Source organism: Lepidochelys kempii, chromosome 2 (assembly GCF_965140265.1).
Source record: "Lepidochelys kempii isolate rLepKem1 chromosome 2, rLepKem1.hap2, whole genome shotgun sequence".
Classification (NCBI taxonomy): domain Eukaryota; kingdom Metazoa; phylum Chordata; order Testudines; family Cheloniidae; genus Lepidochelys; species Lepidochelys kempii.
Window position 1 is genome coordinate 113,266,346 of NC_133257.1, and position 23,863 is coordinate 113,290,208.

General features: G+C 42.0%; 1 protein-coding gene across 8 annotated transcripts in view; it reads right to left on the reverse strand.

Annotated features, from left to right (window-relative positions):
* PHACTR1 (phosphatase and actin regulator 1) overlaps window positions 1-23,863 on the reverse strand; it is a 459,498-nt gene that overhangs the window by 128,771 nt on the left and 306,864 nt on the right. For all 8 annotated transcript variants that reach the window (XM_073332014.1, XM_073332016.1, XM_073332013.1 and 5 more), the window contains one exon: window positions 5,873-5,953. In XM_073332014.1, the coding sequence (XP_073188115.1) occupies window positions 5,873-5,953 (81 nt within the window). The remainder of the gene's footprint in view (window positions 1-5,872; window positions 5,954-23,863) is intronic.

A 23,863-nucleotide genomic window follows, 5' to 3' on the forward strand; every position in this document is an offset into this window, starting at 1 on the left:
TGTAGGTTGTGAGAAGAGAGATACACAACCAAGTTTTTTATATGCTGTCTCTGCTGTTCTTGACATGAAAAGCTAAAAAATAAAATACAAAGGAAGAGCAGAATTTCCACAGCTTGTTTTCAGGTGAGGAACTCTGGACAACTTTTCATCTGCTTCTTGAAGGACAATACCATATTACAAGCCAGAACATTATCACACGATGAGGGCGATTATTCAGCATGGTACACTATGTTCTATCTTGATGCCTTGTGAGGCTTAACTACTACAGCTTTTTGTTTTCTGCCTTGGTGTTACCAAAGTTGCAGGAGACCTAATATTTAAGCCTTGACCCGGGTGCCTACTTTGACATCAACATGCAAGCACAGGTGCGTTTTCCACAGTCAGACACCTTGTTGCTTTTCTTTCTTGCCCTCATTGAGCAACAAAACTGACAGCAGATTTTCAGCTGATCAGCCTAAAAGTCTGGACAAATCTTTTGGGCAACGTCCTAACTTTTGTTTTCAGTCATATTTCAGGGACCTTTTCCTAAGTGTTTTCATTTGGCTAAGTATCAGTTTTGTTAAACTGCAATGGGGAACATGGTTCATTTTGATTCCTGCTCCTTTATTATGTTACATAGAGATGATCAACAAGACTTCCATTACAAGGCCATTTTTCACACACATCTCTAAGTCAGGACTGTGAAAGGATTTTTGTCTCAAAAGATTTATGGTTATTGTCAGAACAGAGGAAAAAGTGTTTTTTTTAAATTTACAGTCACTTTTAAAAATGGCTTAAACAGTGCTATTTAAAATTAGCCTCTTTGTACATTTGATTTTTTTTTAATTTCCTGCTCTTCTAACTTCAAATGGACAGGTTAGTAATAAATCAATTGCTTTCTCTTTTTCTTTTTACATACATCTAGCTGTAGAGAAAAAACATCCACATATGGGTAAGGATTTTTAAAACAATTTTTAAAACAAATCAAAACCTATTCCCTGTCACTAGCAGACCAAATTCTCTGCTGATGTAAATTAGCATAGCTCCACTGAAGTAAATGGAGCAGTGCCAATCTACATCTGCAGAGAATTTGGCCCTGTGTGTCTATAAATTAATTGCAGAAGCCAGAGTTGGAAGGTTTCATCAATTTCCTAATACCAGTGTTGGCAGTAAACATTTTCACGGTCAGAAATTAGAGCTAAAAATATCCACTGTAAAACTCTCCCATGTAAGATGTTTCCTCTTCAATGCAGGGTTTACAAAAATTTCTCTACCAGCACACTGATACAGGCAACTACTTTCTATGAGAGTTGAGTCTTATTAGTCACTGCATTTTACTGCAGGAAGATGCATGAGTTTGGCTGTTACTGTTCTTCCTTCTCCCCACAATGCACTCCTCTCTCCAGACATAATCTAGGCTTCACTGGTAATTGCGGGTGCTTAACACCTCTGAAAACAAGGCCACTTTTATTAAAGTGACTGTGGTCCTCTTGGTCCAGCTCCAAGTGAAGCCAGTAAGAGTCTTCTCACTGATTCCAATGGGAGCTGGATCAGGCTACACAATTTCTCTCTCTCTCTTTCAAAACTTAAAAATTTGGCTCTCTTTTTCAAAAACTAAATCTTCTCTACAGATGTAGAATGTACTGCTCGTGGCTTATTTTTGCAGTGTTAAAAACTATTATACAATGTTTTATATTAAATCATTCTAAAGCTATAACAAACTGTGGATGACTAAAGCAAAGTATGAAGCTATGGAGATGCAGTAGTGATGCTGTTTGCACAGATAGGAACTTTGATTTCCAGACTGTAAAAATTCTCTCCAGGTTGACGACTGGCATGGAAAATCTGACGTGAAGATCAGAAGATTGGCTGTAGCAAGGGCTGAAATGGGTAATGGGATTACGGTGATTCTGCATTCTCTGCTCACACCACATTACAAAGCATATTGCAAAAACTATATATATTAATAAAAGCCATCTTTCCTCACAAATGTCAATCAGACACATTTAAAAATTCTAACATCATGGTAAAGTATATTTAGTCGTGGAAAAGTGAATTTAAAGGATATATAATTAATTTAAAGGAATCTTGGCTTTCCGATGAAGTTCCAGTGATTAAATTCTGAAATTGTTTCCTGTGTTGGATTTCCATTAAAGTCAATGGAAAATCTGCCCCTGGACCACTTGAAGGTCTGTGGCTCATATTTTTACCTGTCCCTGGCAGGTCACATGATATCATGCCTTCTTGATAATAGGAAAGCTATTTTAGAGTTCTTGGACATTGAAAAATTAAGCCTCCAAGCCCACAGAAAAATGCTTATCTTTATGCAGGTGAATACTTCCATTGATGTCACATGATAGAAGCAGAAGTCACTGGGAATGTTCATAAACATAAAGTCAAGCACATATGTAAGTGTTTGCCTTATTCTAACATTTCAGCCACTGTGAAATCTGTCCATGGTATTAAAGTAATCTTACTGCAGAGGCATGCAAAAAAATAAAAAAAAAACTTTTTAAATTAGAAACCAGGAAATATTGTAAAGCTTTATATGACAATCCAATATCTTTTTCTTTTTATTTAAAACGAATTATGTTGTTTGGTGTGAAAAATGGTTTTATTGGACAGGTTTGTGATGACCTAAAATAACTCACTTATGGCTTCTGCCAGGATAAACAACATATTCAAACAACTGGTTACCTTATGAACAGATAAATTATTCCAGTAGTCCCTGGATTTCAAGTAATCCTCTTTGTCCTGAATTCCCCTTTCACAGCCTCCGGTATGGATATGTTATATTCTTTTATAGTGATTTGCCTTATCTGCTCTTGTAGTACAATACAGGATAGTGAGCAGATCTTACAAACTCATGCCAATAAAACCGTTTACCACCACACACCACCATGTACAGTAAACAAGCACGCTCTCTCTCTGTCTCACACACACAGAGTTTTTTCATAATTCTCAAAAAGAAAAGGAGTACTTGTGGCACCTTAGAGACTAACCAATTTATTTGAGCATGAGCTTTCGTGAGCTACAGCTCACTTCATCGGATGCTGCATCCGATGAAGTGAGCTGTAGCTCACGAAAGCTCATGCTCAAATAAATTGGTTAGTCTCTAAGGTGCCACAAGTACTCCTTTTCTTTTTGTGGATACAGACTAACACGGCTGTTACTCTGAAACCTTTCATAATCCTGTATTTCAAAGTGCAGTAGGTCATTACTTTAATACTATGCATTATTTCTTTTTCCTCACAATTGCATATGTTTTCACACTTAGGTGTCCTATTTTAGGCACCCAAATCCATATTTGGGGACATATAAAAGTAGTCTGATTTTCAGAGGCGCTGGGATGCAGTTCCTAATGATAGGTATAGTGTTTGAAGATATAGTATTTCATTACAGAAGACAATGTCACATATGTATGTGTGGAAGGGGATTTTCCTTCTGCACTTGGATTTTCTTGCTATCAGTGTAGAGTGAGCCCTCTTTAGTGGTGCTAAATACTAGATGTTTGTTTATTTATTTAGATATATGTACTATGGTCCCAATTGAGGAAAGCATAACCTACTCAGGACAGCACTGAGCATAAGCGGAAATGCTGTACTACACAGGGATGGATTTAAGCATATGCTCAAGTGCTTTCCCAAATTAGGGCCTATAAAAAGAGCACCCACCCTCCATCTGCTTTAAGACCTCTTGAGATAACTTAAAATACAAATAAAAATGCACCCCATTATAACTAAACTGCAGTCATTCCAGCCCTTATAGCCATCCCCAACTAGCAAACCAGGCAAACGAACCGTTGATACTACCTTTCCTCTTCAACAGTAAATCACCCTCACAGGTCTCCCCTGCCCATTTCAAATGTTCAGGGGAAAAAAAAGATGAGCTTTGCAACATGTCTTAAAGGTCATCAGATTCAGCCTTTCCCGGAGCAAGGTGGGGAGTAAGTTCTAATGCAGGGGAGTCCTAATTCAATCAGATTCCAGCTCTAGCGCTTCTGCTTATCTCAATTGTAGCTCTGGGCCATGATGAGAGAAAGGATGTCTACACAGCACACTAAGCCTCAACTCAGACTCAGATTTGAGCCCAAGTCCAAACCCCACTTCCATCTGCATAGAAATTAGCCTGATGACATATTTAGTGCAACAGACTATTTTTTTAATCACTGGAAGGAGTTATTCATGTTTCTTGGTGACGCCCGAAGATATATATAAAATTAGTTAAGTGGACAAGAATTGCAAGCTTCCACAATGAAGTAGCATCTGAGCTTACTTCACAGAAATAAGGGCAAAGAGTAAGGCAGAAGTACTGCTAAAAATAAAGTGTTAAAAAGTAGCTAAAACAAACAAGCTAAAATGTGTAATTTAATTACAAACACTGTCATTTTTGAATTCACTTAAATGGTTGTAATCTGTGGGATGGGAATGAGTTAGGTGCCTGACTCACTCCACACAAAACAATAACAGGATGAAGACGACGATGAGGTGGCCTATTTCAATATTTATCCACAGTGGAACAGCCATTGGGCCAGAGAGAGAGAGAGAATGATTCTGTAGTCCGGTGGTTAGGGCATCCACCTGGGACACTGGAGACCCAGGGTCCAGTTCCCCAGCTCTATTCATTCTTTCATTATTTATCCATAATGGAACAGCTTCAACTAGAGAGATAGAGGGAGCCCCAATATCAGAATATCCATAGCTCAGTTGCTAGACCACTTTTCTAACAGGTGGGAGACACCTGTTCAAAACCTCTCTCTCCATCAAGAAGGGGGAGAATTGACCTGGGCCTCCCATAGCCATTGGGCTAAATGTTATTAGGTGTGCAGCAGCATCACCACCACCTCCTCCTTCTCCAGCCAGGTTTTGAATGGCACACTATCCGGGAGGTGTGCTCAGAGGCCTCTTACCAGATTGGGCCCCAGACACAACTTAAACAGGTGAATGCCTGTCTACCCTGGCTTGTGAAACACTTTGGGGCTTAGGTAGGAGATAGGCATCCGGATGCCAAGAGTGAGGTATGCCCAGAGGCCAAAACTTAAGTGCAGACGGAACTTTCACCCTGAAAAGTTAGGCGCTGAGTAAATTTGTGTGTCTACTGGATTTGGCAGGAGTTTGTGAATCACAGTGGAGCCAAAACTGGGATGTAGGCACTGAAAGGCACCTTAGAATGAGATTAGGTGCCTAAATCTGGGGTTTAGGCAACCAAGCACCTGTGTGGATCTGGGCTTAAGTGCTTGGCTGAATTATCATCTTTGTGCTCTTCACACAGGAAACAACAGAACAAACTGAAGGAGAGGTTAGACGACTGACAAATACGTAATAGGCAACGTGTATTTTTTCCCTTACTTAAATGGGATGACATAAAGCAATGAAATTTCATTCTTGGGTGTGAATGTTATTTTTCTTGTCACATTTGTGAAGTATCCAGGTCATGAGTATTATGGATTTTCAGATTTGCCATGGGAATCTGTGGTGCCCTGTGCTTTAAGCAATCCAAAGCAATGTAAATGATTTCCCTTTCCACAATAGTTAATCCAGCAGTGACTCAGCCAGAACGTTGATATCAACAGCACCATGGGGTCATTCCATTTTTCTTCATTATGTCCTTGTTAGTAAGAGAAGAGTGATTGCCAAACACGGATATAATTTATCCTTCAACTACTTTACGCATGTTTAATTTTTAACTCTCATTAGATGATTTTTACAATTATTCTAAGTGACAAACCTAAGTAAAATTAAAAGAGAAGTATGAAGGCCTGATTTGGATCTCATTAGGTAAACCACGAGTTAAGGCCATTGAAGTTACTGGTATTATAACATTACAAGATCAGGCCATAAGACTGTACATACAGTATTGTCAATTTAAAGTTGAGTAGACAAGTATCTCTTACCTTTATCATAGATTTCCTTCAAGACTCCTCGTTTTATAAGCTCCTCTCTGCTTTGCCTCATTGATATTTTTCTTTCCAGAGCTACAATGCAAGGACAAACGTACGATTAAATACAAAAATAAACGCCAAGGCAATTTTGAAAGGTCATGTGCTTTTTATAGCATTTATTTTTACTCTCTGGGCCAAATCTTTGTCCAGTTGAAGTCAATGGCAAAAGTCAGTCCCATTAGTATCTGAAAACAGAGACAGCCACAACTCTGTAGATTTCCGCTGGTAGTTGTAACATGACTGTTGATACAAATGAATACAGACTGATTTATTGGGGTGCACTTCTGTACTCTCACTGCTTCATCAAACATATGAGCCTAGGATATTGGAGAGAATTAGGAACAATGAGGAGAATGGGGTATAATTCACGTGGAAGGGGGGAGAAGGGAAGATGGAAAGAGATTTGAAGGAGCACTGTCAGTGAATGGCATTTGGCTGTGAAACCTTCCCATACCAGATCAGGATGAGCTCATGCCGTAGCTCCTTTAAAGGGCCTGAACCTGCATCTTTGAAGTCAATGGGAATTTTGTCATTAACTTCAGCGGGAGTAAATTCAGGCCCTTATGGCACAATGCAAGACATGTCTGAAGAGGTCTTTCCTCAAAGGAGGCAGTGACATTTATGCTGGCAAGTCCCCTTCCTCTTATAGATTTCTTCCCAAAGAAAGGAGTCTTGTGAAATACAACCCTCGTGAAGGGGGAAGTGGAGAATAGGCTATGTTCAGGATGAACGAGAGCCATGTCCTCATCTGGTGTAAATCAGAGAACTTCCATTAAAGTCAATGAAGCTCCCCTTATTTACACCAGTTAAGGATCTGGTCAAACACGTTATAATTCTTATTTTGGTGCCTAGATACCATGGTGATCAGGGCACCAGAAAGACAGATAGAATCACGCTGTTTGATTAGTTCAACAATAATTTTAAAGCAATGTCCAGTTAACTAAGACATCAAAAAGTAATTGGCCTTATCTGTCCATTCAGGCATGTATTGGAGAGTGAGCAAGGGGTGCATAAAATGATGCATAGGGGTTGCTGAGATTTTGTGTGCTCTGTGAGAAACCAAGGCATAGCTTGCCAAAAAGGAAGCATAGTCAAGGGCAAATCCCTAGAGCCATATGCTCTCCTGTCAGATCCAGCACACAAAAAATGAACTGGGAGGAAGCAACTTCAAGCTGTGCAAGACAGATTTAAAGTGAAAGAGGCACTGAAATGACTTTTCCTGCCCTCCAAACATGAGAACATAACCACTGGTTGTGCGGCTGCGAGTTCTCTGTTCCTCAAGTCAGGAGACACTGCGTACTTGGAGGATGGGTGAGGTTTATATTGACAACTTGTTTGCTATTAGATATATGCTGTGTGATGATCAGTTTTAAGATACTAAGGCCTGGGCCCTGGTGCCTATTATAACTCTGCTTATAAAAGGTACGGTGTCTGATGGAAGTAATTTCTGTCTCTCCTTTTTTATCTAATATTTAGATTTGATTATATATCTCTCCAGATAAAAAAATAAAAACAAGTCATCAACATCTAACATCTGAAAAAAAGCAATATATGAACATTTGTGTATATTAAACACACTTACATTTCCTTACACACTGAAATCCCAGAATGATCATCATATTATCTTGAACATGTCCAATTGACCTCTAATGTCAATTAGTCTTTAAAGGCTGTTCTCTATACTGGAATAGAAGGCTTCAGACCCAATACCCCATCACCTTCTACAGTTTTATGTCTACATGTATGTCCCAGATGATATTATCTGCTGCTTTGATCACCCTCTACATTTAACATAACAAATCTCTTACAAGAGACCTAATAGCTATACTATATGGATAACATTTTCAAAAGTGACTTCGATATTTAGGAGCCTACGTCCCACTGACTTTCAGTGAGATTTAGACTACTAAGTACCTAAGACACTTTTGAAATGAGCCTTAGGGTACAGCTACACTCCAAGCTGGAGGAACAAATTCCAGCTCAAGGAGACATACCTGTGCTAGCTCTGATCAAACTAGCACACTAAAAATAGAAGTATAGCCGTGGCAAGAGGGGCTAGCCGCCCTGAGTACATGCACAGCATCTTTGACTGATATGGTCTCAGGACAGCAAGTCAGTGGCCACTGCTTGCATCGTTGTGGCTACTCTCTATTTTTGGTGCACTAACTTGAGCACAGCCAGCGAGAGTATGTCTCCTTGAGCTGGAATTTACGCTTGCAGCTCAAAGTGTAAACATACCCTTAGTCACTTTGGCCCTTTTGAAAATTTTACACTTTGTGCATTTTGCTGAGTGTTGGATCTAAATAAGCTGAAACACACATCTTGCTATCAAGGGCTTTGCATTTTTGAAAGCCTGGTTATTTGTCTTGATTATCTGACAAAACAGTAAACAGTAAATGAAGCCAAAATAGGCCAACAAGCACCAGAAAATGATTACACAGGCTAAAAAAGTAATACAATAGATCCCATAAGAAGCATCAAAAAGCCAAATTAACAGTTCAACAGGTTTTCTAATGATGAACTGTTATTAACTACCAGAACAATAAAAACAGCGAACTCAACTTTGCAAGATACATGAGATACATGCATGGAGAGGCTCCCCAACAGCTAGAAGAGAGGAACTGAGGGACAGTTGGGTCTTTTATCCCCTTGGGGTGATAGGCAGTTTTGCAATCGACTTCAATGGGCCCAGGAGTTCACCCTTGGACTCTAAGGAGGGTAGGGTGACCAGATGGCAAATGTGAAAAATTGGGACGGAGGTGGGGGAGTTATCGGAGCCTAAAAGCCCCAAATCTCTGGACTATCCCTATAAAATCAAGACATCTGGTCATCCTAAAGGAGGTTAATGAGCACAACTCCTACAGATTTTCATCACTAGCAGAAGTTCCATTGATTATGAATAAGGCTAGGTTTTAGTGACAGGTATTTTTAGAAAAAGTCATGGACAGCTCATGAGCCATGAATTTTTGTTTACTGCCTGTGACCTGTCCATGACTTTTACTATATGCCCCTAAGTAAAACTTGGGAGGGGGTGACTTGGGGGAGCAGCCCTGGGGGTGCCATGGATACTCTGGGGAGCACGCCCTCGGGGGGCACCACGGGTATGCAGGGGAGGGGTGTGGCCTGGGAGGGGTTGTGGGGGCTGGGGCAGGTTCCCTACATGGCTCCCGGGAAGCGGCGACCTCCAGCTCCTAGCTCCATGTGCTGCTTCTGCTCCACCCCAAGCCCCGGTTCTGCAGCTCCCATTGGCTGGGAACCATGGCCAATGGGAGTTGTGGGGGTGGTGCCTGCGGGTGGAGGTAGCACCTGGAGCTAGGAGCTGAGGGAGGAGCATTCCTGTCACACTTCCGGGGAGCCCCCACCCCCAGGTAAGCACCACCCCACACCCCAATCCCTAGCCCTGAGCCACCCCCCACCCAAACTCCTGCTGCTGGAGGCCCGGGGGGAGGGGAGGCCAAGACTGCCCCAGCAGCAGCTGGTGCAGCTGGCCCAGGGGCTGCCTGAGCTGCTTAGGTCCTCTTTAGGATAAATTCCCACTGGCTTCAGTGGGAGCCTGCCTGAGTAAATGCTTCAAGACCTTGCCATTTTATATTTCCTTGGATTAGGTGGGATTTTATGCTGCCCTGTTTTGGCATTGTTTTTAAAGCTTTGTTCTTTTTAAACACTGAGCACAGTGAGGTCCTGAGCCTGTCCCCATTGAACTAAATGATAAAACTCTGACTGACTTCAGTGGTGCAGGACGTGGCCTTAAATAAATAGGAAAAACGTAAGCCTGTTGAACTGTTTTTTCAACAAAATCTCTCATTTCTCATTCATTTAAACAGGGAAGTGCATTCACTCTGCCTAACGGTACCTCTCTACAGGAAACCAAGCTGGAAGAAATATCACCAAAATAACAACACCTGCTTACAGGCAGCAGCACTGTTCACTGAATGGAGATACTGAAAGTGTCAAGTATTGCTAAACGATATTTTGAAAAATTGATATAGTAAACTGTACCTTGGGCAGCTAGATAACCAATGTATATTGTATCTATATACATATGTATACACACAGGAATATGTGTGGGTGTGTGCATGCACAGTACATACATGTGCAGATGGACCAAATTATTCTCTCTCTCTCACTCACACATACTCTCTCTGTTTAGTCCATAGGTCACTCCGTAAGGCATTACAAGTAGCATTTTTTTTATACTCAGGAAGAAGCATAAGTGAAGAGCTTCAGCCCACGCCATTCTACACCCTGCGGAATCAAAACTAGTGTTAAGGAATAAGGTAATTTCATGGATAGAAGTCAACATTTCAGAGAGGCAGATATTAGGTTTTAGTCAAACAGTCCTAATCGGAAAGACAAGAAATAGTGAAAAAAATCACAGCAGACAGAGTCCCCTCTTCAAAATAATTGGATAGCCAGACAGCTAAGTAGAGAGAAATGCTTCTCACACACACAGAGAGACTATTTTTTAGGCTAAATTATGTAGAAGTCTAATCATAGATTGTTTAGGATGATTGTCTGCGCACCAGCTTCTTCACAGTCCCTGTAACAAAGCTGTGCTTGTCATAGTCATCACAGCAGAAGATGATACAAAAGCTTCTGTTCAAAATTTGGGCTAAAACAAGAACTTTGCTCTTTTTTAAAAAAAAGTCTCCTGTGTCCATTAGAAAGGATTTGGCAGCTACACTCAAAGAATTAATCACCTACCCTACTGAACCAGAGTTTAGTTACCAAAATATCTACAGGAAGGGCTTGTCAGGCTGTTCATCTAAGGACAGCTCTGAGTGACAGCAGGACCTGATGATATTAAAACTCAAGAACCAATAATTTTTCTTTATTAGGACTCTTCTCCCCACCAAACAAGTCCTGTATATTTATGTGCATGTTCTCCTTAAGGTGCTGTGGAATCAGGGTGAGATAATCACAAATACACAACTTACAGTTCATAAAGCCTATGGGTAAAACTCATAGCGAACTAACAGCTTGAACAATGTGAACTACCTGCAGAGCTCAGAATTACCCTGACGAAGACTGAAAGCTCTTTTGCCAAGGATTTTTTTCAAAGGAGGAAGCTGGTACAGGATAAAGTTATTCACTATGCACTTAGAAGGGATCTATTCATCAGAGAAGAAAAATAAAGACCTTTATGAATTAACCTTTGATTCTTGAGAACCTTGTAACTTCAGTGATGGGGAAAATTAAGTATAATTAATATTTAAGATGTATTCCTTCCATTGGATTTTTTACTAGTGATATATTGATTAACCTTGTTTTGTCCATTCATACAATATGGTTCCTTTTCCAGGACGATATGAATCATTTGCAAGCTCTTGCTATAGGAATTAATTAAGTTTTAAAATGCTATTCTGCTATCAAAATAAATGAACTAGTTTTTAAATAAACCAATTTTCAGTTGCTGGTTTGTAGACAAAGAGGACACGCACATGGGCACACAGAGAGAGCATATTTTGCCACTCTGATCTACAGTATACGGTTTCCTATCTGGTTTGATAAAATTAAAGATAAGAAATATTTTTATTTACATTTCTGAGCCAGTGTTTTTGAGCCTTTTTAAAAGCAGGGTCACCCCTCTGTTATTCAAGTAGCCCTTTTCTCTGTGTCTGATCCATGAAAATCAGAACAGTCTAGACAAGGTCACAAGGATTTCCTGCCCCTTCATTCTGGAAACATACCACTATTTTGTCTTTATTCCTTTAATAAACCCTTATGCTCCACGATAACAGTGATCAGGGACTGTTTCCAGCTGAGAAGGTGAAGCATACAGCTGCCTGTGTGCCCAGTGCTTAAGCTGCTGCATTAAACCGCCACAGAGACATTTATGTATTGAGGAAACATCAGCCAATCAACCCTTCCTACCCATCTCTCCCAGACCAAGCTTGTCACCTCTGTAGCACATCAGCGTCCCCAACACATATATGAGAGAAGATTGCCACCCTTTGCACAACATACCATGCTGCTGATTAAACTACAGGGATGACAATCAACACTCAAAATAATCTGCTCTAGGCAGATGGATCTTAATCTTGCTCTTGTGTAAGGCTGCCCCCTGGGCTTTCCTCTAAGGGAACACTGTGGCATGCTTAGTCTGAATTCTTCCTTTTAAAGACTACTGTATTTTTCATTGGTCATGTAGTCAACAGAGGTCATTACAACATGGCAAGAGCTCTCTCTTTTGTAAACTATATCTGGAATCAATATTCGGAATTTGATTTTCTAATATTCCAAATATGGATAGTTAGAAAATAAATGTAAGTTACTGGCTCCATGGTGTGAAGATACACAAACATGCACCATTCCCTTTAGAATTATGAAGGAGGAGAGATATGTATTTTCATGAGATACTCACATGAGAGGCACCAGTAAACTGTGTATTAAGACATCCTGAAACTTGTTTTTCACACACATGGAGTTTCTAGGTAGTCAGCTAGTATCCTGTTTGATTTAAATGAGTAGTTTTGAAAAGAGAAATAACGTGGATGAAAGTCTCAGACAGAGCAGGGCAAAACTCACAGGTTCCAGTTCACAGGAGGCTCAATTAATTTTTGGTTTGTTTCATTTAGGGTGACCAGATGGCAAGTGTGAAAAATTGGGATGGAGGAGTGGGGATGGGGTAAGAGTTGCCTATATAAGACAAAGCCTCTACTATTGGGATGGTCCTGACAACATTGGGACAACTGATCATCCTAGTTTCATTTCATATGAGTTGACATCCTTGAGTTTTGCTTTGGGTCTGTGGTTTGAATGAACTTTAAAGTCAAAGTAAGCTCAGCTGAACTACTGAATTTTGTCTTGTTTAGAACTGAAACTGAACAAACTCATTCAGTTTTGCATGGTTTCAGGGTAGATAAAAATCAATGATTTAAAAATAAAATTAAAAATTTGGATTTTTTAATAAAATGCTTTTTGAGGAAAAAACCTATCGAAGGATAGTTTTAATTAAGATACTTTATAGCTCAAAGATATCTCATCATGGAATAGGGATTATAAATTCTAATTCTATAGTATGAGACAATATATTAATGTCTATGTAATGTTTAAGAAAAGTTTTGTAAATAAGTTCCAATAGTTCATGGATTAGGGACCCAATTTTATGGGATTCCAGGAGCTTCTGTATAGATTATTTAGGTTAATCTTTCTATCTACCCAATGGGACTCAGTGCTCTGTCTAGAAGATAACATCAGAGATGCTTAGTTTTGCAGTTCTCAAACTGGATTTGTGTCTCCAGAGATAACATGCTTGTTAACAACAAAAATGTTTTTAAATAAATAAAGAATATATAGAGGTGAGAAATAACAGACCTCAACCCTATTGTCCCTCTGCAAATTTGTGTACAGAGAGTCAATCCCTTACCTTTCAAAAAGTTCAATGAATAGAAGATTGTTGGGGGTGGAATAGATCTGGACAAGGAGAAGAAGTCTGGAGATAAATGTGAGAAGGGAGGGACAGACAGTAGAAACAAAAGTGAAATTGTTTGAGCAGCATATTCCAGAAGTCTTGAGGTCTGAGAGTCGTCTTCATTGATTTGAGATCTACCATACCATTCTCTCACTAGAAGGGAAAACCTATAATGGCAGCAGGCCGTAAAAGAGACCCAGTTTGGGAATATTTTAATGAAGTTCCTCTACCTGTGGGTACGACAGGCATGTGTGCAAAATGCAAACAGTACAACAAAGAAATGCAAGGTCTGGTTGCCTCAATGAAACAACATCATGAGAATTGTTCCTTCTCAGGAGGAAGCTGCGTTGAAGATGATGAAAGGAACATGTCTGAACATGCAGGATCTTCAGGTTGGTAAACTTTTTTATTTCATACTTCTTTCTTAAGGACTGCCTGTCTTCCTTCTGGTCTGTTCTTGAATTCTCATGTTTGAGCAAAAAATATAGTTGTTACTCTATGGTACTACCATTTTAGATGCAGTTGTGATAAAAAATAAATAGCTGAAAAAGGCAGATCTTCCTTTTACAATTTCACCTTTAAAGTAGTACTGAGTGTCAGTGAATGCAATGAGTAATACTAAATGAGCAGTATGGTAATAATTAAATAACTGCATTGACTTATTTTGTTTAGGAGAATCCATCCTCAACATACAGGATTCTGAAGACTATCCACCTTCAAGATCACCATAATTTCCTATAGTTTCAGAGTTATCCACCAATTATAGTGTTTCAGTCACATCATGTATGTCACATAGCCACAGTATATTATCACCTGTAGCAAAAAGAAAACAAAATCTCCATCATCCAGAAACAACAACAGAGAAGTTTGTAATAAGAACCAGCAAATTACACAAAGAGGTAATTGATGAAAAAAAGGTCCCGGTTTGTTTATGCAACAAACTCTCCTTTCTGTATGATTGAGAGCCCACACTTCATTAACATGGTTCAGTCGTTAAGACCAGGATACAGTCCATCCAACAGAGCAGATGTCGCAGGGAAATTGCTGGATAAAGTGTATGAAAGAGAAATTGAGCAGTATGCAAAAGGTCTAGAGGGTAAAATTGTTAACCTGAGTCTTGATGGGTGGAGCAATGTCCACAATGATTCTGTTGTATGTGCTTGTGTGACAACAGAAGAAGGGAATGTCTTCCTTACAGAAACAATTGATACATCAGGAAATGCACACACAGCAGAATACTTACAAGAAGTAGCAGTAAAAGCTATAACAAACTGTGAAAAAAAATTCAAATGTCTAGTACACAGTTTGGTCATAGACAATGAGAAGATGAGAAGAAATTATTTAGAAGAGAGTGAAGAGAGTCCCAAGCTAATAACATACGGTTGCAGTGCCCATTTGATGCACCTCGCAGCCAAAGACTTCAGTGTTCCAGAAATAAAAGCTAATGTTGTTAAAATTGCAAAATACTTCTGTAACAACCACTTTGCAGCAGCTGCTCTGAAAAAAGTGGGAGGAACCAAGCTAACTCTCCCACAAGACGTGCAATGGAACTCAGTAGTGGACTGTTTTGAGCACTATATCAAGAACTGGCCTAATCTGATGACAGTTTGTGGACAAACTCATGAAAAAATAGATGCCACTGTCACAGTCAAAGTTCTCAACATTGGGCTTAAGAGAAATGCTGAACACATGCCGAGTACCCTGAAGCCTATTTCTGTAGCCTTGAACAAAATGCAGGGAAATAGCTTGTTTTATTGCAGACACTGTTGAAATTTGGAAGGAACTGAGTGAGATCTTAAAGAGAGAAATATGCAATGACAGAGTTAAATTACAGGCATTAAAAAAATGAATGGGACAAGCACTATCTCCAGCTCCTTTTCTTGCAAATATTCTCAATACTCGGTACTAGGGTCAAACCTTAACTGCTGAAGAAGAGGAGTTGGCTATGACATGGACATCCAGCAATCATCCCTCCATAATGCCAACTATAATAAACTTCAGAGCTAAGGGTGAACCAGTCAAGAAATATATGTTTGCTGATGATGTTTTAAAGAAAGTCACACCAGTGAACTGGTGGAAGTCACTTAAACACTTGGATTCAGAGACTGTTGAAGTGATCATCTCACTTTTAACAGGAGTAGCTTCTTCTGCCGGTGTAGAAAGAATATTTTCCTCCTTTGGACTAATTCATTCCAAACTGAGAAATCGTTTGGGACCTGAAAAAGCAGGAAAGCTTGTTCTTCTTTTCCAGATTATGAACAAACAGGAAAATGAAGGTGAAGACGACTGAGTTAGCTGCAGAAGCCAATATTTTAAGGTTTTCATGTTGACCTGGCTGACATAGTCGATTTAATTTTTATTTTTTTGAAAAAAATATTTCATTTAACTATTTTAGTTAAAAACAATTTTAACAAAAACAAACCTGATTTTAAAAAACTTGAATGTTTAACTAAATTAAAAAATTCATATGCTTGTTTTGTTAAAATATTATATGTTTGCTGTTGAAGAAAAAAATCCAGAATACTTAACGTTGTTGTTTTAGTTAAATAAAACAATTTAAAAGTCTGTCTGGTAATGTTCTTCTCCTAATACAGCATGGCAAGAAAATCCTCCAAACATTAATGATTAACCTGTTGAATTGGAGATAGTTCACCTCCCAACGACTTCATAAATATTTCCTTCAATTACCTTTGGTAAATGAAATAACCAAACAATCTGATATAGCTGTAAAACTAATCTGAAAAGTTTTCAAAATAAATCACTTTAAAAATGTATAGTGTATACCTTCTAAAAATGAAACCTACGTCTATCTCTGAGTTGTGAAGAATATGTATTAAGAGTATAACAACCAACAAGCATGCACTTTTATGTAGAAATCCATGATTAAATCGAGTCTTCCTGACTCATGATTTAAATCAAATCCACCCTGCATGGTTTTAAATCAAACCCATACAATCACTCCCCAGAACCTGTGAGAAGGGAAGAGCGTTCAAAACATTGTGCTTCATTACAGAGAAGCTTCTGGCAAACCTGGACCACGTTTACAATTATATACAAAAGTTTTGTATCTCTTTAGTCTCAGCCTTGGTTTTGGGGCCATAACACTTTCCACAAGGTAAGATTCATGCAAATCACTATCTACAAAGCAGGAGGCCATTATTTCTTTGTGGTGTCCACATACCAGAACTTCTTTCTGGTCCCAACCACAGCTTGTGCTGCCACACGGCAATATTATAAAACATGTGAGTCAGTGACAGAGACAGATGCGGGGGGTGTGGGGGGGGTTATGAAGTTATGTGGGTTTTTTTTTAATTTGCTGAGCTTACACAAATGGCAAAAGAGTGAACTGCATTTCCAAATCAGTGAACGCTTAAATGACAGAGAAAAGTAATTCCCTCCACTGCAGCAATTACTGACTGAAATTATATGGTTTATGTTATACAGGAAAGACTAAGAATAAATAACAATAATAATACCAAGCTCTTATATAGCACTTCTCATCAGTAGATCTTAAAATATTTTCCAAAGGAGACCATTATAATTATCCCTATTTTACAGCTGGGGAAACTGAAGCACAGAGGGGTGAAGTGACTTATCCAAGGTCACGTCAACAGATCGGTGGCAGGAGCAGAAATAGAATCTAGGTTCCCTGAGTCCTATTCCAGTGCCCTATCCAATAGAACGGGGTGGGCAAACTATGTCCTGCAGGCCGCGACTGGCCTGTCAGACGTTTTAATCTGGCCCTCGAGCTCCCTCCAGGGAGCGGGGTCGGGGCTTGCCCTGCTCCACACATGCTGTAGCTCTGCACAGCTCCCGGAAGCAGCAGCATGTCCCCCCTCTGACTCCTACGTGTAAGGGCAGTAGGGGCTCCGCAACCAATGGAAGCTGCAGGGGCAGTGCCTGCGGACGGGCCAGTGCACAGAGCCACCTGGCCATGCCTCTGTGTAGGAGCCAGAGGGAGGACATGCCACTGCTTGAGGTAAACGCTGGCTGGAGCCTACACCCCTGACCTCCTCCCACCCCCCAAACCCTGCCCCAGCCCTGATCCCCCTCCTGCTCTCTGAACCCCTTGGTCCCAGGCTGGAGCACCCTCCTGCACCCCAAACCCCTCATCCCGAGCCCCACCCAGAGCCCACACCCCCAGTTGGAGCCCTCACCGTCCCCACCCACCTTGCACCCCAATCCCCTGCCCCACCTCGGAGCCCCGTCCTGCACTCTGAACTCCTCATTTCTGGCCCCACCTCAGAGCCCGCACCCCGAGGCGGAGCCCTCATTCCCTCCCGCAGCCCAATTTCACAAGCATTCATAGCCCACCATACAATTTCCATACCTAGATGTGGCCCTCAGGCCAAAAGTTTGCCCACCCCTGCACTAGAAGATGGTCAAAATCATCCCTTCTAGTCTTAAAACCTATCAATCTATGACTGATTAAGACAATTAAAATAACTGATTAAAAATCAACTAGAAGCCAGAATGAATCTTGTTCATGTTATTCCCATCCTTTGTACTGAAACTGGCTTTATTGTAGACAGTGACTCAGTTAAGTCATGGGAAGAATGTAGCAGTGCTTCTTGTTTACACAGAAATTGGGATCAAGGAGAGAACCTAGTTTGTGTCTCTCTTCATCCCCTATGATATTCCGACTATTGAACACTCCATAGTGAGCTGGAATAGTCAGTGCCCCTTGACTTCACTACCGACAGTACCAGATAGGCACCATGAAAGGTTCGATTACTTAATGGCATCACAGTCACCTGTCACTGCGCATATGCACCTTCTAGTACAGAAAGCAGATCCTTTCAGATGAACAAACTCCGGCCTGTATCACATAAGCTAAAGGAGAATCTGTCCATTGTGTCAGAATTAGGGCTTGTTTGTTACACCCTCTTTAGGTCAGCTGCTAGAAAGCATAGCTATTTGATCTGTTGCAGTCAGCACATTCCTTCCAGCAGACAACAGATGTACCAACAGAGGTGCCAACTCAGCACCATCAGGAAGTTCTCACTCATCTAGAGCTAGTCAAACCAGCAATCACAACATTTTATCGAGAAAAAAAAACCCCAAACCTTTGTGTTTTTTTTTAAAAAAATAGAAATGTCAATATTTGAAAAATTGCAGCCACTTCTACTCTCCTTCTCTACAACCGGGCATTCCATGTGACTGGGTGCACTCACTGAGTGCTTCTGATAGGTGAGCTGTGCCTAAAATACGGATGCATCAGTTGGGAGAGTCCTCCTGTGCTCAGTGGTCCACTTTTTCTACATAAAGCCAGACAGATACCCAATAAAAGGCACTGATCAGCAGACCAGGAACAGTGTGACAGATGAATCTACATTGTTGGAGGAAGTCTTGTGAAATTACACGCCCCCACTCCCCGATACCCACTTGGAGAATAGTGGATCAAACTATATATCCTATGATTACTAACTACAGGGTCAAATATCAGTTGCCCCAGTCAGTAACCACAGGGAAGGAAAGGAACCATTTCTACTTCTCACTTGGATTTTGGCAAAAGAAAGTAATACTGAATATTTTAATTAATGTCAGACTTAAATAAAACTGTAGATCTGCACAGCTGATTAGCAAACATATAGTAAACTGCCAGAAGAAAGGATCAGAAAATATGAATACAAAATCAAATCTCTAAACAGAGAATTACAGGAGCTAATCAAAATGCTGCAGACCACATTAAACAGAGAAGACCATGATAAAGTAATAGGATTCAGAAACATGGCTTACAATCAAGAATTCAGTAAACACAAGCAAATCCAGATAAGTAAAATGTGAACAACTTTATGAAACATAACTAACAGAAGGAACTGAACTAGAGAAATCAGAAATCCAATCCAAAACCAGACAGACTGCAAATCTATCTATAGCAGGATTGAAAAGCAATCAAAGGAAAGCCGTTCTAGGAAAAGGGCTAAATTTCCAGCCAGCTGCAAAGTAACTCAACATAATGGATTCCACAGGCCAAATAGAGGAAGCCTGATAGAAGATGAATAAATGAACAGACAAGAAATAAAACAGGACATCTCAAGCAAAACAATGGAAGGAACTGTCAGGAGGAAAATCAAAGAGAACATAACTCTGAATTAATGCAAGGCCACACATCTCTGAAGAAAGTTGTCATCTCTCATCTCTCCAGCTGATAAACAGAGACCCACAATCTTCATGAGTAGATATCATGCAACTATCAGATAGTAACAGCAGCAACAGCAAACTACGCAGACTGGTGAAGAAACAGAACACGCAGCCAGGGTTTTGCCAAAAGCACATGGAAGTGTCTCTATTAACCTTAGGTCTGCCCTGGCTTTCATAGACTCAGACCATAGTACAAGACCTCTTGTGGCAGTATCAAGTCTACCTGAGGAGATGTTTGCATCAGTCAAAGGTGTCTCATAGACTTTAAGACAAGAAGGGATTGACGTGATCATCTAGTCTGACTTCCTGCACATCGCAGGTCACAGAACCTGACCCACCCAGTCCTGTAATAAACCCCTAACTTCTGGCTGAGTTACTGAAGTCTTCAAATCATGATTTAAAAAGACTCAAGTTAGAGAGAATCCACCATTTACTCTAGTTCAAACCAGCAAGTGACCTGTGTTCCCTGAGGGGGGGAAGCAACCCCCTCCCAGGGTCTCTGCCAATCTGACCTGTGGGAAAATTCCTTCCTGACCCCAAATATGGCAATCAGTTAAACCGTGAGCATGTGGGTGAGATCCACCGGTCAGACACCTGGGAAAGAATTTGCTGTAGTAACTCAGAGCCTTCCCCAGAACTTTACTCCTTTGATGGTTAAAAACCTCCATCTAATTTTAAGCCTAAATTTGTTGATGGCCAGATTATATCCATTTGTTCTTGTGTCAACATTGGCCCTTAACTGAAATAACTCCTCTCTCTCCCTGGTATTTGTCCCCATGTATTTATAGAGTGCACTCACATCTCCCCTCAGCCTTTGCTTAAGCTAAACAAACCAAACTCCTGAAGTTTCCCTCTTATAAGGTAGGTTTTCTATTCTTCTGATCATCCTCGTAGCCCTTCTCTACACCTGTTCCAGTTTCAATTCATCATTTGGGAGACTAGAATTGCACACTATATTCCAGATGAGGTCTCACCAGTGCCTAGCATAATGGTAATAACATTTCCCTATCTCTACTGGCAATACCTCGCTTGATGCATCCTAAGATTGCAATTAGCCTTTTTCATGGCCAATCACACTGGTGTCTCATAGTCATCATGTGATCAACCAATACGCCCAAGTCTTTTTCCTCCTCTGTTGCTTCCAAATGATATGTCCCCAACTATAGTAAAAGTTCTTGTTGTTAGTGCAAAGTGCAAGGTCATGAACTTAGGAACTATTAAATTTCATCCCATTTCTATTATTCCAGTTTTCAAGGTCATCCATATTTTCTTTTGTAGGGTTGCCAGGTGTCCGGTTTTCGACCAGAACATCTGGTCAAAAAGGGACCCTAGCAGCTCCGGTCAGCACCGTTTACCAGGCCGTTAAAAGTGCGATTGGCGGTGCAGTGGGGCTAAGGCAGACTCCCGGAAGCAGCGGCATGTCCCCTTCAGCCTCCTATGCATAGGGGCAGCCATGGGGCTCTGCAGGCTGCCGCCACCCCAAGTGCTGGTTCCACAGCTCCCATTGGCCAGGAACCAGAGCTGATGGGAGCTGCAGGGGCGGCGCCTGCAGACGGGGCAGAGCCCAGAGCTGCCCGGTTGTGCCTCCGCAGAGGAGCCAGAGGGGCTGCTTCCAGGAGCTGCTTGAGGTAAGTGCCCCCCAGAACCTGCACCCCTACTCCCCTGCCCATACCCCAGCCCTTATCCCCCTCCCGTGCTCTGAACCCCTCAGTTCCAGCCCGGAGCCCCCTCCTGCACCCTAAACACCTCATCCCCAGCCCCACCCCAGAGCCTGCACCCCCAGCCGGAGCCCTCACTCCCCCCCCAGCCTTGATCCCCCTCCCACCCTCCAAACCTCTTGATCAGAGCTCGGAGCCCCCTCCCACACCCTGAACTCCTCATTTCTGGCCCCACCCCAGAGCCTGCACCTGTAGCTGGAGCCCTTACCCCCTCCTGGGTCCCAACCCCATGAGACAGCACAGTGAAAATGAGCAAGTGAGTGAGGGTGGGGACAGCAAGCGACAGAGGGAGGGAGGGATGGAGTGCGTGAGGGGTGGGGCCTCTGAGAAGGAGCGGGACAGGGACAGGGCCTTGGAGGAGGGGTGGGGCAGAGGGTAGGTCAAGAGTGTTCTGTTTTGTGCGAGTAAAAAGTTGGCAACCCTATTCTTGTATGATATTCCAGTCCTCCTCCATCTTGGCAATAGTTCCCAACTTTGTGTCACCTGCAAATTTTATAAGCACTCTCCCACTTTTTGTGCCAAGGTCATGAATACAAATGTTAAAAAGACCAATCCCGGACGAACTCCACTAGTAACCTTCCTCCAGCCTGACCGTTCACCTTTCAGTTACAGTCTCCCCTTTAACCAGTTCCTTACTCACCTTTCAATTCTCATATTAATTGCCATCTTCTCAGCCATGACTAGTAATTCCCATGTGGAACTGTATCTAATGCCTTACTGAAATCCAGGTAGATTAGATCTGCTGCGTTCCCCTTATCTGGAAAATCTGTTATCTTCTCCAAAAAAAAAAAAAAAAAGGATCAGGTTGCTGAACCCAGGGTTGTGAATTCAATCCTTGAGGGGGCCATTTAGGGATCTGGGGCAAAAACTGGCCCTGCTTTGAGCAGGGGGTTGGACTAGATGACCTCCTGAGGTCCCTTCCAACCCTGACATTCTATGATTCTATGCTTCTATGATGTGGCTCAATCTACCTTTTGTAAAACCATGTTGTATTTTATCCCAATTACCATTGACCTCTACGTCCTAAACTACTTTCTCTTTCAAAATCTATTTTAAGACCTTGCATACAACTGAGGTCAAATTATCAGGCCTGTAGTTTCCTAGTTCACGCCCCCACCCCTTTCTTAAAAATAGGTGCTATATTAACAAATTCCCCAGTAACAGGGTGTGACCCCTGAGTTCACACATTCAATAAAAATATTTTCTATTGTGCTTGCAACTTCATGTGCCAGTTCCTTTAATATTCTTAGATGGGGATTATCTGGGTTCCCCAAAGTGGATCCTGGGGGTCTGTAGCATACTCCAAGCACTATCCCTCTGGTAGCTTTCTTCCCCAAAGTGATTTATCCATTCCACCACTTCTAATTTCTTTACAGTCTACCTCATCATTAATATACAATGCTACTCCACCACCATTACCTTTATTTCTGTCTTTCCTGAACACATGCCCTTCAACATCAGTACTCCAGTCATGAGTACTAGTCCATCATGTTTATGTTATCCCTATAATATCTGGTTTCATTTCTATTAGCTCTAGTCTTCTGATGGCCTGGTACCAGCTAGAAGAGCCTCAAACATGGATTGTGCTGCCAAGGGGCAGGGCCAGGGCAGCTGGAGGATATTCTGATCCAGCAAATTCTCTAGACAGTCTTCACTGGTGTGGCTGCTCTGGACCCCTGGGTGCAAATTAACGCTACTGAGTGAGAACAGGCGTGGTGGAAATACTGTCTGTCTTCCCTCAGGGATACATACTCTATGGCAGAGGTGGGCAAATTACAGCCCACGGGACAGTCCTGCCCGGCCCTTGAGCTCCCGACCAGGGAGGCTAGCTCCCGGCCCCGCCCCTGCTGTCCCCCTCCTCCTCAGCCTCAGCTCGCCGTGCTGCCAGCACTCTGGGAGGCGGAGCTGCGAGCTCCTGCTGGGCAGTGCGGCTGTGAGAGCCGCTGGCCTGCCCTGGTGCTCTAGACTGCGCGGTGGTGTGGCTGGCTCCGGCTGGGTGGCACGGCTGCCAGTCCCGGTGCTCTGAGCGGCATGGTAAGGGGGTGGGGAGCGGGGGAGTTGGATAAGGGGCAGAGGATCCCGCGGAGCAGTCAGGGGATGCGGGGAAGGGGGGTTGGATAGGGGGTGGGGTCCTGGGGGGGTGGTTAGGGGCAGAGGGTCCTGGGAGGGGACTATCAGGGGACAAGGAGCAAGGGGGGTTGGATGGGTCAGGGGTTCTGAGGGGGGCAGTCAGGGGGCGGGAAGTGGGAGGGGGCAGATACGGGGTGTGGGCCAGGCTGTTTGGGGAGGCATCCCTGCCCGGCCCTCCATACAGTTTCGCAACCCTGATGTGGCCCTCAGGCCAAAAAGTTTGCCCACCCCTGCTCTATGGAGTATAGCTGCCTCATTGGTGCTGGGACACAGTTTGCGTCCTCCTGTATCAGCAGCAGCAACTAAGATCCATCTACTCCAGCATGACAATGAGATTTGATGTCCTTCCAAAAGTGTGCAAGATAGAGAGAGAATATATATTGATCTCTCTCTCTCTCTCTCACACACACACACACACCCCCAACCTATTTTCTTCTCACCTTGAGAAGTAACATAAGATGTCCTAAGAAGAAGTTCAGAAACCTGATCAGGACTTTGAAAGAACTGAAGAGAAACTACCACCTGCAGAAGAATCCA